Source organism: Pagrus major, chromosome 24 (assembly GCF_040436345.1).
Source record: "Pagrus major chromosome 24, Pma_NU_1.0".
Taxonomy (NCBI): Eukaryota; Metazoa; Chordata; class Actinopteri; order Spariformes; family Sparidae; genus Pagrus; species Pagrus major.
In genome coordinates, this window is record NC_133238.1 from 3,813,486 (window position 1) to 3,829,768 (window position 16,283).

Here is a 16,283-nt window from a genome sequence, read left to right on the forward strand (position 1 = left end):
CTTCCTTCTTTTTAAGATCCTTGTCTATAGCCAGAAGGTCATTGGGCCTAGATGCTATTAAATCTCCGATGAAGCTCTTTGGTGTGGTATGAACATCTTTAGACAATGATCAGCGATCACAAGCTCTGCAGTAGTTCTATATTGTGTCATTTATACCTGACCAGTAGCATCTCCTCCTACTCAGTTCTGGGGTCCCATCCAGACCTTGGTGGTCATGGTTTAAATGTAGGCTGAGGAGGACATCCTTTCACAGTTTTTGTAACTGGTCCCTAATTTAAAATATATAATTTAAAATAAGTAATTGCATAAGTATTCAACCCCTTCAAATCAGTATTAAGTAGATGCACCTTTGGCTGCGATCACAGCACTGAGTGTGTGGATAGGTCTCAATCAGGCTTGCACATCTGGACACTGCAATTTTACACCATTTTTCTTTGCGAAACTGCTCAAGCTTTGTCAGGTTGCACGGACGTGAACACCCCTTTTCAAGTCCAGCCACAAATTATCGATTGGGTTGAGGTCTGGGCTTTGACTCGGCCACTCCAGAACATTCACCTTGTTGTTTTCAAACCATTTCTGTGTAGCTTTCACTGTATGCTTTGGGTCATTGTCTTGCTGGAAAATAAATATTCTCCCAAGTCGTTCTCTTGCAGACTGCATCAGGTTGTCCTCCTGGATATCCCTATATTTTGCTGCATTCATTTTACCACCTACCTTTACAAGCCTTCCAGGGCCTGCTGTAGAGAAGCATCCCCACAGCATGATACTACCACCATAATGCTTGGTGCTGTTGGTGTCCGCCAAACATAGCATCTAGTCTGATGGCCAAAAAGCTCCATTTTGGTCTCATCAGACCAAAGAACCTTCTTCCAGTTGAACTTGGAGTCTCCCACATGTCTTTTGGTGAACTCTAGTTGAGATTTAATGAGCTTTCTTCAACAGTGGCTTTCTCTTTGCCATTGTCCCATAAAGCTTTGACTGGTGAAGAACCTGGGCAACAGTTGTTGTATGCAGAGTCTCCCTCATCTCAGCTGCTGAAGCTTTTAACTCCTTCAGAGTAGTCATAGGTGTCTTGGTGGCCTCCCTCACTTGTCTCTTGCTTGCACGGTCACTCAGTTTGTGAGGGCAGCCTGCTCTAGGCAGATTTACACATGTTGCATATTCCTTCCATTTCTTAATGATGAGTGACTTGGAAATGTTTTTGTATCCATCCCCTGACTTTACTTGTCAATAACCTCATCATAGAGTTGCTTGGAGTGTTCTTTTGTCTTCATGGTGTAATTGTAACAAGGAATACTGATTAAACAGTGACTGGACCTTCCAGACACAGGTGACTTTATAATATAATCACTGGAGACACATTCACTGCACTCAGGTCATCTCCATGTCAGTTGACATTACATTACTGACATTAAGATATCTCTTTTCACTTTGACTTTATAGAGTTGTTTTTATAATTGTTTCGTCAAAAAAGTAATATTATGTTGACCATGATTCTTTTTATAAAAGCACTAAAAGGGGTGACAAGTTATCCTGTGTTAAAAAATGGCCTGGCCAACCATAAAGGATGCAATGGGACAACTCTTTTCCTCTTCTCAATTTTTATTTTTTTATTGGAGGAGATATTAGGTTGAAAACCTTCAAACGGAAACAGAAATGTACAACCATCATCACTTTCAAACAAACAAATGTCTTTGTTTTTAGTAATTTTTTAAAGTACTTTATTATTCAAATATTTTAACTTTAACTTAACTTTTTTACAGTGCAGAATATTCACTGTTTTAATCTTTACAATATTTGATTACCATGTACCTCCAATTTATCAATCTTCAAATATTATTTATCAATTATCATTGACATTAAAGCATGAAATCAATTTGTAACAGCAAAGAGACAAACAAAACCAAGCAGGCTGCTTCACTGCTGCTCAACATGAATAGGCCTTCTGTCTATCCTAATCATGCGTGAAACCAAACTACACCTTTTCTGCTTTCAGCAACAAAACAAACATTTTTCATCAATATAATTTCAGTTCATCCATACCAGTAGCTTCTTCATGGTTTGACCCAAGCTGAACAGTTGTTTCTCCTCTGTTGTCTGAAGCCACACTGAAGTGCAGAGTGATCCTGCTGAAAAACTGCAGGCAAGTGCCCTCAGTCAGCTAATCAGCTGGTGTCAGTTTGGGGATTTTCCTTTCCTCAGCAGGGAGGCAATACACTGCTCCACTTGTCCTACAGGTGTCATGGTTTCTTTGACTTTGACTGATTTTGACTTTTGACTCGACAAGGGGAAAGCATCCAAGGGGCGAATACTTTTTATAGGCACTTTAACTTGTCACAAGACAGTCTATTAAGAAGTTTTGGCTGAGTTTATGATTATTTAATTCAGGGAGTTTGAAATTGTGATATATGTGTATTGAGCGAAGGAACTAAGATGAATATTTTATCCAGACACACAGAACAGGATTAAATCACCTATATGCAACAAACTAAGCCATCTCTCTTGCAAATTTCCAGAACCGAATGAAAAACGGGCTTAATAGTTATCAGACAGTTAGAAAACCTTGAAGTCAACACAGTACAAATATCTACTGATGAAATAGAACCACTGAATGTTATATTACAGCCAGTGACAAGTGTGAACATTTGCTAATTAAAAAAAAAAAAATCATGAAACATGAAACATGAAGGAGTAATATTTGATAATTTATGTAATGAATATCAACTCTTATTATAAAGGGATTTATTATTATTATTATTATTATTATTTAAAGGAAATTAAATAATCATTTTTGGGAAAATCTACAGTCAAAATAACCCAAAAGGTGTGTTTTTCAGCTCTGAAGCTATGTTTAGTAAGATTTTTATGCAGGACCAAATAACTTCTAGATGAAACAGAACTACATTAAATCTACACTGAACCAAAATCTGGTTGCAAGAAAGAGAAAACCAATGGAAATATGAATTTCTGAAAATGAACGGTAAAAAATGACTGTTACCTGTTATAACTTGATTACTGTAATTCAGCAACAACTCTTTAAATGAAAACATGTTGCAAGTTTTGTTAGGGTCCCGTAGATGATACAATCCAATGAAAAATTAGCGATTGGTGAGGTTTAGAATACACATACAGAGAGTCACTAATATGTTGAAATATTGCTCTGAGGGCCAAACTTAAAAATTCATAACTTTAAAAGTATTTGGAGTACAGTTATAGGATTTTGCAAGGTCCCATGAATTTAATAGAAGTTTCAACATGAATTTTCTCAAAATCCATAACATGAACTTGAAAAAGTTATATTATTATTGTTATTATTATTATTATTATTATTATTATTATTATTATTATTATTATTATAATAATAATAATAATAATAATTATTATTATTATTATTACTATTATTATTATTATTTCTGCATATCTGACTTTTGAATGGGAGCCGCTGTAACATAAACAATTTCCCCTTGGGGATAATAAAGTATTTCTGATATATATGTATATATATATATACACACACATATATACAAATATATATACGAATATATACAAAATAAGACTGCATCAGGTCAGCTCAGCTCTGTTAGTGTCAGGCCGGGACTCAAAAGCTAAGGTGTCAGTGAGCAGATTTTATTGGAGTCAAAAAAACCTCTCGACAGAGTGATCCAAAACAAAAGGCTGTGAAAACTAATCTAAATGAGTCTCCCAGAAGGGAGAACTTGGCTACACTAAAGTTAATCAAAATCACTCCAAAGGAGGAAAATCAAAAGGCTTCAAAACATTAACTTAACCACTACTATAAAGAAAAACGGTAAAGAAACAAAAACTCTCCTAAAAAGTGGAGGCTTAACAATACTATACACACTATAACAAATAACTGAAAATCTCTCCAAAGGAGGCTGACAATTAACCGACTAAACTAAGAACTATGAAACCAAAAGCTAGACTAAGAAAGTTACAACAGAAAATGACTTTGGAGCTGGCTTTGGTGACCAGACATGAGACGAAACACTTTGGCACAGGACAAAGGGAGACGCAGACTATTAAACACATGAGGGTAATGGGGAACAGGTGGACACAATCAGGAATCAGGGATGACGGGCAGGTGACACAAGAGGAAAGGCAAGTGACCTGAAACGAGAGGAGAGTTACATTTTCAAAATAAAACAGGAAATGACAAGACAATAACCCAAGACAAGACAACCTCACCGTGGTGTGACAGTTAGCAGCTCAACATCTCTGAGCAGATTTGATGTGCATACATGGATTTTGATGTTGGCACAAACCATTCATGTGGCTCACAGCTCAAAATTCACAGCCATTATTTGGCTCTGGGCCCAGGCTCATCCCTGAATGGGTCTCCTCAGTCATAAAGATCTCTGCTGATGGCACCCTCGGTTTGAGAGTCAGCATTACAAAGATTGGCAACTCTGGCCTTTTAGGTGAATTAGCCATGACCGAGTCCTGCTGACACTGAGGGCTGGACAGCCAGAGCAGACAGACAGAGCCAGCAGAAAGACCACTGGGTTGGGGAGACCGGCAGAACTAATTTAGATGAATGGACAGGCAGAGAGATAGCAGGGCAGAGTGTGCATATGTAATGTATTGTGTCTTTTTTGATTTTATGTATTTCTTTCATTTTATTTGGTGTTTGATTCTTGCTGGTCGTGTGTAAATTGACAGATGTCTCCTCTGTTCCAACAGGTGTTTCCTGATGCACTGATAGAAGACTGGATGTGGTTGTAACGATGGTTAAATCAGGGTGGGGGGTGTGGGCCTTCTCCCCCTGCTGCCTTGTTCTGGTCATCTGTTCATCTTTGTGTCTGTCCCGACCGCCTCATATCAAACCAGCAGACTGTAGTAGAAAGGAACATCCTGTCGTCTCCTACCAAGGTGAGTGCTTCAATATCAGTCTGCTTTTACCTCACTTACATCCATCCAGCCAATCTATTCATCCAACAACTATCATCTATGAGAGGGACAAAAATTGGTAAATCTAAGAAAGTTCAAATTTACTAATGTTCAGATGGCAGCCAAATAAAATGAGCTTTTTAAGCAGAGAGTTTGCATATGTACCATGAACATGAAGGTAGGGATGCTGAGAGGGCTGCAGCACACCCTTAAACCATCAATTGATAAAAAAAAGTTTGATGCAGGGGACTTTCTGGTTAGGTGAGCATGTGAACGGCAGGGCGATCTCGCTCCCCCACAACTTTATTTGAAAAAAATCTACTCATTCATTAACCTCACTGGCCTAAAGTAATACAGTGTACACCATTAACTTAATATAAGCTGGCATGATGTCAAAATCGGGGAAAAACACTAAAAAGTCCACTGAAGGAGAGACCTCAACCACCTGTGTAGCTAGCATTGCTAGCTTACTGGAAGACCAGAGAGCTAGCATCTCTGCCGACTTCAAAACTATGTTTGCGGCTTTAGAAGTGAAACTGGACCATACACAGGCTGTGGGGACGGAACACGGCCAACAGATTGACTTGTTGGAGGCTGGCGCTGAACTGCAGGACCAGTGGATTCAGGCTCTGGAGGAAAGGTGTGCAGCGCTAGCTGAGAGCAATGCTAAAGGCTAAAGGCGAAGATGGCGGACCTCGAAAGCTGCAGTCGCAGAAACAACATTAGGATAATTGGACTCCCGGAGTCTATTGAAGGTCCGCAGTCCGCAAGTACTGTGACACCATGTCAACACTATACAACTTGGGCCTCAGACCGTCTCTCCTATTCCCAGCCCGCTTACGGATTACACTAGCAAACGAAGCTAAGAAGAGGTTACCTTCACCCGAGGAGGCCACGACCTTCGCGGCCAATTATCAGCAGAGGCCGGACGTTGAAGCCGACTAATTAACTCCAGCTGGACTGACGGCAGGCTGCACTAGCTGTGCTGTTTAGCCTTCTCCTGGGTTGGATCCACTTCGCTTTGCCGTGGGTTACGGACCCTGGGCCCGCACTTAACTAATACAATGTACAGCAGGAGAGCCCCCACTTAACTCGGAGCTACCTGGCAGCTAATTGGCAGGCTAAATGTCTGTAGCCTAGTGGATGACTCTCCATAACTCTTGAGGGACAAAACAATGAAGATGCTGGACCAGAGACACAGTAAAATGAGTCTGTAATGTACTCAAACACTTTATGTTGTTCAGTCTATCTTTTTTTCCCCTTTAATTATCAATGGTAATGTTTTTGTTCTGTTGTTGTTGTTTTCTCTCTGGCTCTGTGCTAATGTTTACAATTTAGATAATGGTGATCGACATATCATATTACAGGTGCCATAGTTTGTTTGTCTGCACCATACTGATTCTCTGCAGTATCACTTTATTTAGATTATGATATAAATTTCCAGACGAGTTCATAAATCTACTTTTGTAACCTCCACTATAGAACAAGTTGCCAGTTAACAATAGTGGGACTTACCTATGCCCCAGGCTGCTCCCAACTTCTCTGACTTTTGAGTTTCATAACTGTTTGTCATGTGCAGCCAAGCATTTTGATTACTCACATGGTACAAATGGGATATTCCTGGAGCATGCTGTGGGGCATACTATTATACTGCCAGCCGTTGATATAGCACACGGTTGGCATTTTTTGTTATTGGGGTTTTAAGCAGAGATGTGGGAATTGAGATGAAAGTATAGGAGACTTGACATAGAAATAAGAAGTGCAGATGGATGAGGTGAGTATGGAAGGTATGGTGTGGGCGGGGGGACAAGCTGGGGTGGGGCAAGGGAGGGACCCAGATTTTTGCGGGACACTGATCTGGGTGGGAGGAACGCAGCCAGGTAGGGGAGCCAGTGTCATGCAAGTTGGGAAATCTTTGTATATATGTCTTTTATTTGGGAGGACTCTTTCAGTTATTTCTTTCACAGTACATTGTTATTTTCATCCATTTAATTATTTTCTCCATCTGTTGCTCATATCCTAGGACTCAGGGGTGCAGATCCAATGTCAGGATTGGGGGGGACACAAAAGTGATTTTTTTTTTGCCCGTATGCAACTCATACCATGCCACCATAAATCACAACTTCATAGAGGCTCACCATATCATTCAAAAAGTACTGCACAGGGAATCATTTATTGTGCTTACCTTTCTTGTTTATTTGTCCTAAACAGCAAACAGCACGTATCACTGCTTAACTGTTATATTAGTAAATCATAATTTTAAGGGTCTCGGACATGTAATGTTAGGGGGTCGTTTTTTTTAAAGCCTGCTGATGTCATCAGCGTCTGTGTAAGAAAGTACCCATTCATTCGCATTGTAGTGGAGGAGACCAGAGATGGAATGTGGAGTCAGAAATATATTTGTCAAACATTATTTGTTCCATCATTTCAATCATTTTTTTTCAGATGTGAATCTAAAGTGTGAAGAATGTGAAGTCTGAAAATACATTTGTTCAATTTTGAATAATTTAGGGTATTTTTATTGGGGGGGACAATTCATGTTTTTCAGAAATTGGGGGGGACATGTCCCAATCCACTCCAAATTTAATCTGAAAACAAGGGGCACTGGGATTTTGATAAAATCAAGAATGAACTATGCCCGATAATATAATCACAGACTCGAATGGCCGCTATATTATCGTCTCTGGCACACTTTACCAAAAACCAATCATCCTAGCATCTGTATACGCCCCCAAATGGGACGACGATTCCTTTATGAAATCATTTCTGTCTTCTATCCAAAACTTAAATTCCCACTTACTGGTACTAGGAGGGGATATGAAATGTAGGGATGTCCTGAGCCGATCTGCGGGATTGGGATCGGGGCCAATATAGGCATTGTTTCACTGATCGGGATCGGCAATTTTGAACGTGGACCCAAGCCTGATTATTTTTACATCAGCTGTAAACGGAGCACAATTTGTGGAAGAACGCAGACACGTGCATAACGTTACTCTGGCAGCCCTGTGGATGAAATTTCTGCAGTGTGGAATTATTTTAAATTAGAAAGCGAAAGCAGTCCAACAGTCCAACGACCGTTTTGCAAGGGAGTAACAAAAGAGCTGCATTTAATACGACAAATTTGATACAGCACATAAAAAACAAACACTCAAAGGAATACAATGAGTTCACTCAAGCAATACAGGCAAAGGCAGCGAAGCAACAAACACTCGTGGATACTTTCAAAAGGAAAGAGAAATATCCTCGAGACAGCGACATGGCCAAAAATATTACAGAGAAGGGAACTGGATAACCAGCCCATCTCCGTGGTAGAGGATCAGGGTTTAGTAACTGACTTTGTTTACTTGGTTGTTTTTGTTAAAAAAACAAAAAGCAAATGAAAACCAATGTTGCAATAGGATATGCAGAATAAGACAGAACCATATGAAAGCATTTACTTTGTTTCAACAAAATAAAAAAACATATTAAGGAACAGCTTGGATGCAGGTGATTATTTTCTTAATGCAGCTGTATTATCTAGGAAAATATTAGTTACCCCTGGTTACCCCTTGACCCCTGGAGGCACTCATACCCCTCTACCAGACATTTTTTTTTTCTTCCATGCGCACCACTCATACACACATATAGATTACCTTATAGTGGATAGGACATTCATCCAATCAATTTCCTCCACTCAGTATTCCCCGATAACTGTATCAGACCACTCAACTGTTATTTATTTTTTAACCTTATTTAAATTTCAATGTCAATAGCACTGAGCATCAAACATTGTTAAACATTCCGTGACAAGGGGCTTCTCATTCTATTTACCCTTTTCAAGAGCATTTAGCTACATGCTTAAATCTTTAAATACAACAAAACTGGAGTCCATCTTGATGTCTGTTTTAATTTGCAGCTGTGCTGTCATGCGTTTCATTATATAAACTTGTTTCAGTCTCTGGGTCCATTGGGTCCCAGCTCCCATTTTTCTTTTACATTGAAGTTATTTTCTGCCATGTCTGCCATCAATATCCTATAAATATGTGAGACATGATTCTTGGTTGGCAAATGTTTTTCCATTATCATTATAAAATATTGTTCGATGCCTGTTGGGTCTCTTTTAATCCTATCCCACTCTGTATGGGTTTGGATGTAGTGCCTCATTTGTAAGTAACGAAACAGATCTTTTGGGGGCAGTGCAAATTGAGTTTGTAGTTGGGAAAATGACTTATTTCATTGCCCTCAAAAAGCTGGTTGATCATACTTAGGCCATTATATTCCCACCACTTGAATCCACTGTCCCACATTGATGGGAGGATATCTATGTTACCAGCTAGTGGCATAGCTCGTGACAATGTGAGTGCTCCCCCTAATCTTTTTCTGACTGTGTCCCATACCCACAGAATATGCCTTATCCATACATTCTTTATTTTAAGTTTATTCAACAGTTTCTTATTAAGGAAAGGTAAGACTGATAAACTAACTCCTTGTACTGACTTCTGTTCTATTTGGACCCAACCTGTCTCCTGGTTATTGTTCATCCATTGAGTTACAGCAGTAAGTTGACTTGCCCAATAATACATTTTCAGGTTTGGTAGAGACAGACCTGATTTCTCTTTCGTTGAGCACAGTACTTTTAGTCTTACTCTAGGTCTTTTATTTTGCAAAACAAACCCAGATATGAGTTTATCTAACAAAGCCAAAGTATACATGGGGACCCATACAGGCAAGGACTGAAATAAATATAGAGTCTTCTTTTATTTGTTTTAGTAGCTTGTTATAGTTCAATTTAAATAACTGTGTGGGGCTAGGTGTGAGTGTGACTCCCAGATATCTAAAACCTTGCTTAGAGTGTCGAAAAGTCACTACATCATTCAGTTGTGAGGGCCAGGTTCCAAATAACATCATTGCCTTGGATTTACTCTCATTAACTTTGTAGCCTGAGATTGGGCAAAATGTGTGCAGACATATCATAAGTGCAGGAATTGAGAACAAAGGATTTTGTAAAAGTAGTAGTATATTGTCCGCGAATAGTGCTATCTTATGTTTTGTCCCTCTTTGGTCCATTATACCATGAATCTGTGGATTCTTCCTGATGGCTTCTGCCAGAGGTTCAATAATGAGTGCAAATAGAACTGGAGACAGTGCATCTCCCTGTCTTGTCCCACGTTTGAGCTTAAAGAATTTTGAGCAGTATCCATTAACCCTGAATCTGGACTTAGGGTCCTGATAAAATAATGTAATCCATTTAACAAACTTATCCCTGAAAACCATGCTCATCAATATCTGCTGTAAATACACCAAATCCACTCTATTGAATGCTTTCTCAGCATCTAAGCTGAGAGGCATTGATGTTTGTCCGCTAGATGGGGCTAATGACTGTAAATTTAGTGCCCTCCTAATATTACTGGTACCTTGGCGGCCATTGATAAATCCAGTTTGATCCGACCTACAGAGTGTGGGATCTTTTCCCTCTTTCTTTATCACTGCTATTATAGCATTCGACCAAGATTTAGGTGGATCTCCCATTTCTAGTGCATAGTTATATGCTTTACTTAGCACTGGGCTAAGTTCATGTACGAATGTCTTGTAATATTCTCCGGGAAACCCATTGAAGAATGGATTCTTTTATTTCAGTTTCTGTGATTGGCCTAGCCAATTTGATTGCCTCATAATTAGATAATTTGGTCATATTAAGGGGTCCCAGAAATTCTTGGATCTTTTCAGTCTTAATATCTAGGTTTTGACTATCATATAACTTTGTATAGTAGGCTGCGAAGGCATCTGCAATTTCATTTGGTTGTAACACTAATTACAACCAATATTGTTGGATTGGTTATGGGATGTCTAAACTTGTGTGCCACTCTACTCGACTGAGTTTTGCGTAGTTGGAAGGCAAGCGGCCTACTTGCTCTGTTACCCAATTCATAGTATTTTCTGCTAGTAAACCTAAGTGCCCCTTCTGCCTTATAGTTAAGTAGCACATCTAGGTCTTGTTTTGCTTCTTGAAGTAGTTTGAGTGTTTTTTTTGTCTCTTTTTTGTTTATGCTCTTGTTGTAGGTTATTCATTTTTTAATCAAGGTTCTGTTGTTCCTTTAACCTTTGTTTCTTTATTCTGGAATATATGGCTATTACCTTCCCTCTCATCACCGCTTTAGCCCTTTCCCACAATATGGAAGGAGAGACACTCTCATCATCATTTAAAGACAAATAATCAATTAGGTCCTTCTGCATTTCCTGTTTGAGCAAGGGGTCAGTCAATAATGAGACATTGCGTCTCTAATATTTAAAGTGCTTTACAGTGTTGCACTTTACCTTTAGTGTCCCGTTACACTGCAGCTCTATCAGCTCCATCTGCATCTGTACAGGTGCAGTTTCCACGTCGATGGCAAATGGGTTGCGAAGCAGTGCGAAATTACTTTTCTGTGCGTCAAAGTCACCAAAGCGCAGTGCGAACTCAGTGCGAAGTGCGCTCAGTTTATCAGCAAAGTGGGCATTTGGGAACACTGTGGCGCTAACTTGGTTCAACATTTCTTGGCAACAGGGAAAGTGAGACCAGTTGCATTGGTGCATTTGTGTCTCCCATAAACGCAGTTTCACTTGAAATGCCTTCACTGCATCATACATATCAGTGATTATTCGCTCCCGTCCCTGGAGCTGAAGGTTTAAGATGCTGAGATGCGTAGTTATGTCAGCCAGAAACGCCAACTCACATTTCGACTTTTCATCCCGCAGAACTGTGGAGTCTTTTCCTTTACTGTCCATGAACTGACAGATTTCCTCGCCCAGCTCAAAAAGTCTATTGAGAACTTTTCCCCGACTTAGCCACCGCACCTCCGTATGATAAGGCATGTTGCCAAACCCTGATCTATTTCCTGCAGAAAAGACTGAAATTGGCTGTGATTTACCTTGGGCTCTGATGAAGTTTACGGTTTGCGTTACAGTGTTCATCACATGATCCATTTTTAGGACTTTAACGCACAGCGCTTCTTGGTGTATGATGCAGTGATATGCTGTCAACTCACCTGCACAGTTCTCCTCCCGCATCTTTAAGCGCATCCTTCCCACTAGTCCACTTTTTTCACCGTACATCGCCGGTGCTCCATCTGTTGTAAGTCCAACAAGTTTGTCCCAAGGCAGTTTCATGTCGGTTACACTTTGACATGGATGAAGATGGCCAGCTGTGCAGTGTCAGTCGTGTCAGTACTTTCAACCACAGCAAGGGAGTATGCAACAAAGTCTTTCCCTCTTTCAATCAACTGTGTTTTCAAATCAGTGGCCATCTCACAAACCCGATCAGCAACTGTCTTTCTGCTAAGGCTTACATTTGCAAATGCCTGCTTTTTATCCGGACATATGACGTCGCACACTTTCATCATGCAGCTCTTCAGAACCTCTCCCTCGGTAAATGGCGGGGCTGATTTGGCAATCTCCTCCGCCACAATAAAACTTGCTTTCACAGCAGCTTCGCTTTGTGATTTCGCTTTGGTGAAAAACGTCTGCTGTGATGTCAGATTCCTCTTCTACTCCTCTACCTTCTGTAGCTTCTGCTCTGCATCCAGGTTTTTTAACTTGTCCTGATGTTTTATCTCGTAGTGTCGTCTTAGATTATACTCCTTAATTACCCCACTCCCACTCCTCTCAATTCCCTCAAATCCCACCCCCAAATGGCATAGATCTAATTCTTAAGGCTGAAACTCTACCTAAGGGCCATGTTTCTCACTTTTATAACCTTGTTTCTCGATCCTCAGATGTTGCTGTCAACAAAACCAAGGCCAGCTGGGAGAACAAACTGTGGATTTTCCTGTCTGATGACTTTTGGGAAAAAGCTTTAGGCTAGGCTTAGTCTTATTCAATTCAAAGTGGTACACAGGATTCACTACAGCAAGACCAAGATAGCCAAGATTTATCTGGGCAGCACGGATGAGGGATTCAATAGATGTTCTCAGGCCCCTTGTGATTTGACCCATATGTTCTGGTCATGCCCCAAACTGTTCTTCTTCTGGCAGCTATATTTCTTTTCTTTTTTTTTTGTCAACATATTTTATTGCAACAGGATGGTAACAGATACATTGACACCACATAGAAAGTGATTTTACATATACATATCCCATTAGACCCAAACGTCCCTTGCCAAATTCCACCCCCCCACCCCTGTGAGCTGGCTCAGCACAGTTCGCAACGATAAACAGAAAGCACCACATATTAAAATAAAAACAAAAACAACAATAATAAGAGGAAACTAATTCAATACATAACATTTTTATACACACACCTATAAACCTACATATAAACAGGTAGCTATGTGCGAAAGGCAAACAAACAAGCAACAACAAAGCAAAGAAAACAAACAAAGAAAAAAGACCAAAAAAAAGATCAATTAGAAGGTCCACGTTAGCAAAAGGGAGGGTATGTCACATTATACTAGTCCAGCTTGATGATATTAACCTACTAGTCAGAGGAGAGAGCAGATAATTTCTTGAAGTAGGAAATAAGGGGTTGCCAGTGATTGAAAAACTTTGCAGTTGAATCCCAAAGGGTGAACTTGATCTTCTCTAGGTCCAAGAAAGACATTACATCGCGTAACCAAGAGGTACTAGACGGTGGTGTTTGCTGTTTCCATAGGAGGAGGATTATTCCACAAGCTATCAGTGAGATAAATGAAGTTACATGTGCCTGTTTCACCGAAACATGATTGTCTTCTCCAATATAACGATCATTGGAGATGGCGTGATTGTTAGCCCCAGTACCTCAGAGACAATTCCAAAGAATCTATTCCAATAATCAGCCATTTTTGGGCATAGCCAAAACATGTGAGTAAGATTACAGGGTGATTGTGATCATCTTTCACAAGAATCGGTAATATCTTTGACAACCTGGATTTACCCTGTGGAGTACCTTAAACTGATTAAGCTGGAGTTTTGCACAGGACGAGCAAGCATTTATTTCTTTTAATGCCCGCTCCCACAGCAAGTCTGAAAAAGTGACTCCTAACTCTGTTTCCCATTCAGTCTTTATTTTAATGAGCACAGATGTGTGTCTGGGGTTAACAGGTCGTATAGGAAAGAAATATGATGCCTGTTCATTATGGTCAGTGGCATAAGATGATCAATTCCAGTGGCAAGTGGGGCATTTGGGAATGATGGTGTATTAGACTGGGCAAAGTGTCAGATTGGAAAGTATCGGAAAAGGGAAAAGTATCTGGGCAAAGTTGGCAAAAATGCCTTCATGGGATAGGTCACCTAACATGCACAGTCTAAGAAAACCTAGAGTCGATTTTAGCCAGTTTGAATAGGTCGTTATTACAAATTGGTGTAGCCATGGGGAGTGTGTTCCAGTTGAAGTGATTTTTAATTTGCTGCCAGATTTTTAGTGTGGATATGATTACTGGACTGGAGCTATACTTGTTTGGTTTAGGTAGTTTGCCACGACACACTAGGGCTTTTAAGGAGTTGTTAATTAAATTAAATGGAAATTTTACTGCAGTAAGTTCTCTGCTAGCTGCTTCCTAGGGAATTACACACTTTTATCAATATTAAGTTTATATCCAGACAAAGTTCCGAAGAGGTTCAGGGTCTTTAAGATATGTGGTAGCGACCTCGCTGGGTCCAAAACATAAACCAGCGGGTCATCCGCATACATAACTTCACCAGAGCTGTTCTATATTTGGGGTATCATCTGTGATGCCAGTCTGCTCTTAAGCTGGGTTGCTAGAAAACGCCCCGCTTTATTACTGTTCGTTCATGCCTCGCGATTTCAATGGCAATTTCTCTGCCTCGCTGGTTGAGCAGCTATATTTCAATACAATTTCGTGGGTCATGGGGTTGAAGATTTGTCTGTTCCCTCGTATAGCTATTTTCGGCAGACCTCGAGATGAACTCAAAACGATGGCAACGGGGTGCCCATTAGCTCATTTGGTAGAGCGGGTGTCCCATATACAGAGGCTTTGTCCTCGCTGCTGCAGCCGCCCCAGGTTTGAGTCCAACCTTTGGAGGCCCTTTGTTGCGTGTCACCCCACTCTCTCTCATCCTGTTTCTTGTCATCTCTGAAGCTGTCATATAAATAAAGCCATATAAAGGCCAAAATAGTAATTGAAAAAAAAAAAAAAAAATGACAGCACCTGAAATTAATGTCATTGCTTTTACCTCTGTAATTGCCCAACGGAGAATTCTGAGTCTATGGGGGGTTGAAACTTTGCAAAGTACATGTGTTTGGAAGAACTGTAAAATGGAGACTTATTATGTCATGTTGGAAATGTAAACTGAACACTATCCAATAAAATATATGGGGAAAAAAAAGAAAGTTTGAGAGAGCATGCATGTGGACTAGTGAGAAAGAGGGAGTTTAAGAATATGAACAGAAGTGTCCACACGATAGAACATTTTCTGAATGAAGCATGAAGTTACTCTACAATTCTGAGGTTTATTTGTGAAGATAATGAACTATACTGCAGACTGGAGTCTCTGTTAACAGTGACAGGCTGATCCACGTTATAAACGCTTCCTCTATGAAACACCGGTATCCTCACTGCACTGCATTACAACAAACTATGAGGCTGATACATCACGACATGCGTTTTAAGTGATCACCTGTGATCGGATCTCAATTTCCCACTCTATATGCAAATAAACACATACATTGCTGGGACAAATGAACACTAGTCTTTTAAAGGTCCTATTTGTAAGAAATGTTGATTTTTGAGTCTCATTCCCAACTTGTTGAATACTGACGCTTTGGGTTTCCCAACACGTCAAAAAGTGACGCATTGAGATGGTGGCATAGGTGTGTTTTGAGTGTGACATAAATTAACCAATCATGGGAGTGTCATTTCCTATTTCCTTTGAGAGCCAGGTGTGCCAGGACAAGAAATCCTGAGGGTCCATCAGAGCTGTTAAAAAATATTTATTTCAGAAGATAAAAGTTTAATTCTGTTTCTTCTGGAGAGTTTCTTCTGTCCTGCCAAGTTTTTAACTACAGTAGTAGTTTTAGTTAGCTGCTTAAATGATAGTAAGAACCCACATCTTACTATCTGAATAATGCACTCTTTAAATAGTATGAAAAATACTGCGCCATTGACTCAAGAGCTGTGTCTCTGGTATTTATTCATCCTCTCTATGTTCTCCCTGCTTCCCTTGTGTCACTTACTCGCTTGTCTTTCTGTGTGTGTGGGTGTGTCTCATGGCCATGGCTACCTGACCTGGCACCTGGCTCATCAGCACAAGTACTCCAGCTCTCCTTCCACTCATCGCCAGATTGTTCAGCCAGCTGTACTTGCACTGAGTGATCTCAAGTGAAAAGGGTTTTTTTCTGTTAAAAGGTTTTCTTTTTCTCAATATGGCACATTTTTCCTCACTCAAATCAAGGGTCTATGGACAGAGTATGTCATTCACTGTACA

At 40.1% G+C, this 16,283-nt stretch overlaps 1 protein-coding gene across 1 annotated transcript in view; it reads left to right on the forward strand.

The window, feature by feature from the left end:
- Window positions 1-4,745: 4,745 nt before the first annotated feature.
- The window catches only part of LOC140992146 (semaphorin-5B-like), a 64,930-nt gene continuing 53,392 nt past the window's right edge, over window positions 4,746-16,283 (forward strand). The window contains exon 1 of the mRNA XM_073462410.1: window positions 4,746-4,890. Within this exon, the coding sequence (XP_073318511.1) occupies window positions 4,746-4,890 (145 nt within the window). The remainder of the gene's footprint in view (window positions 4,891-16,283) is intronic.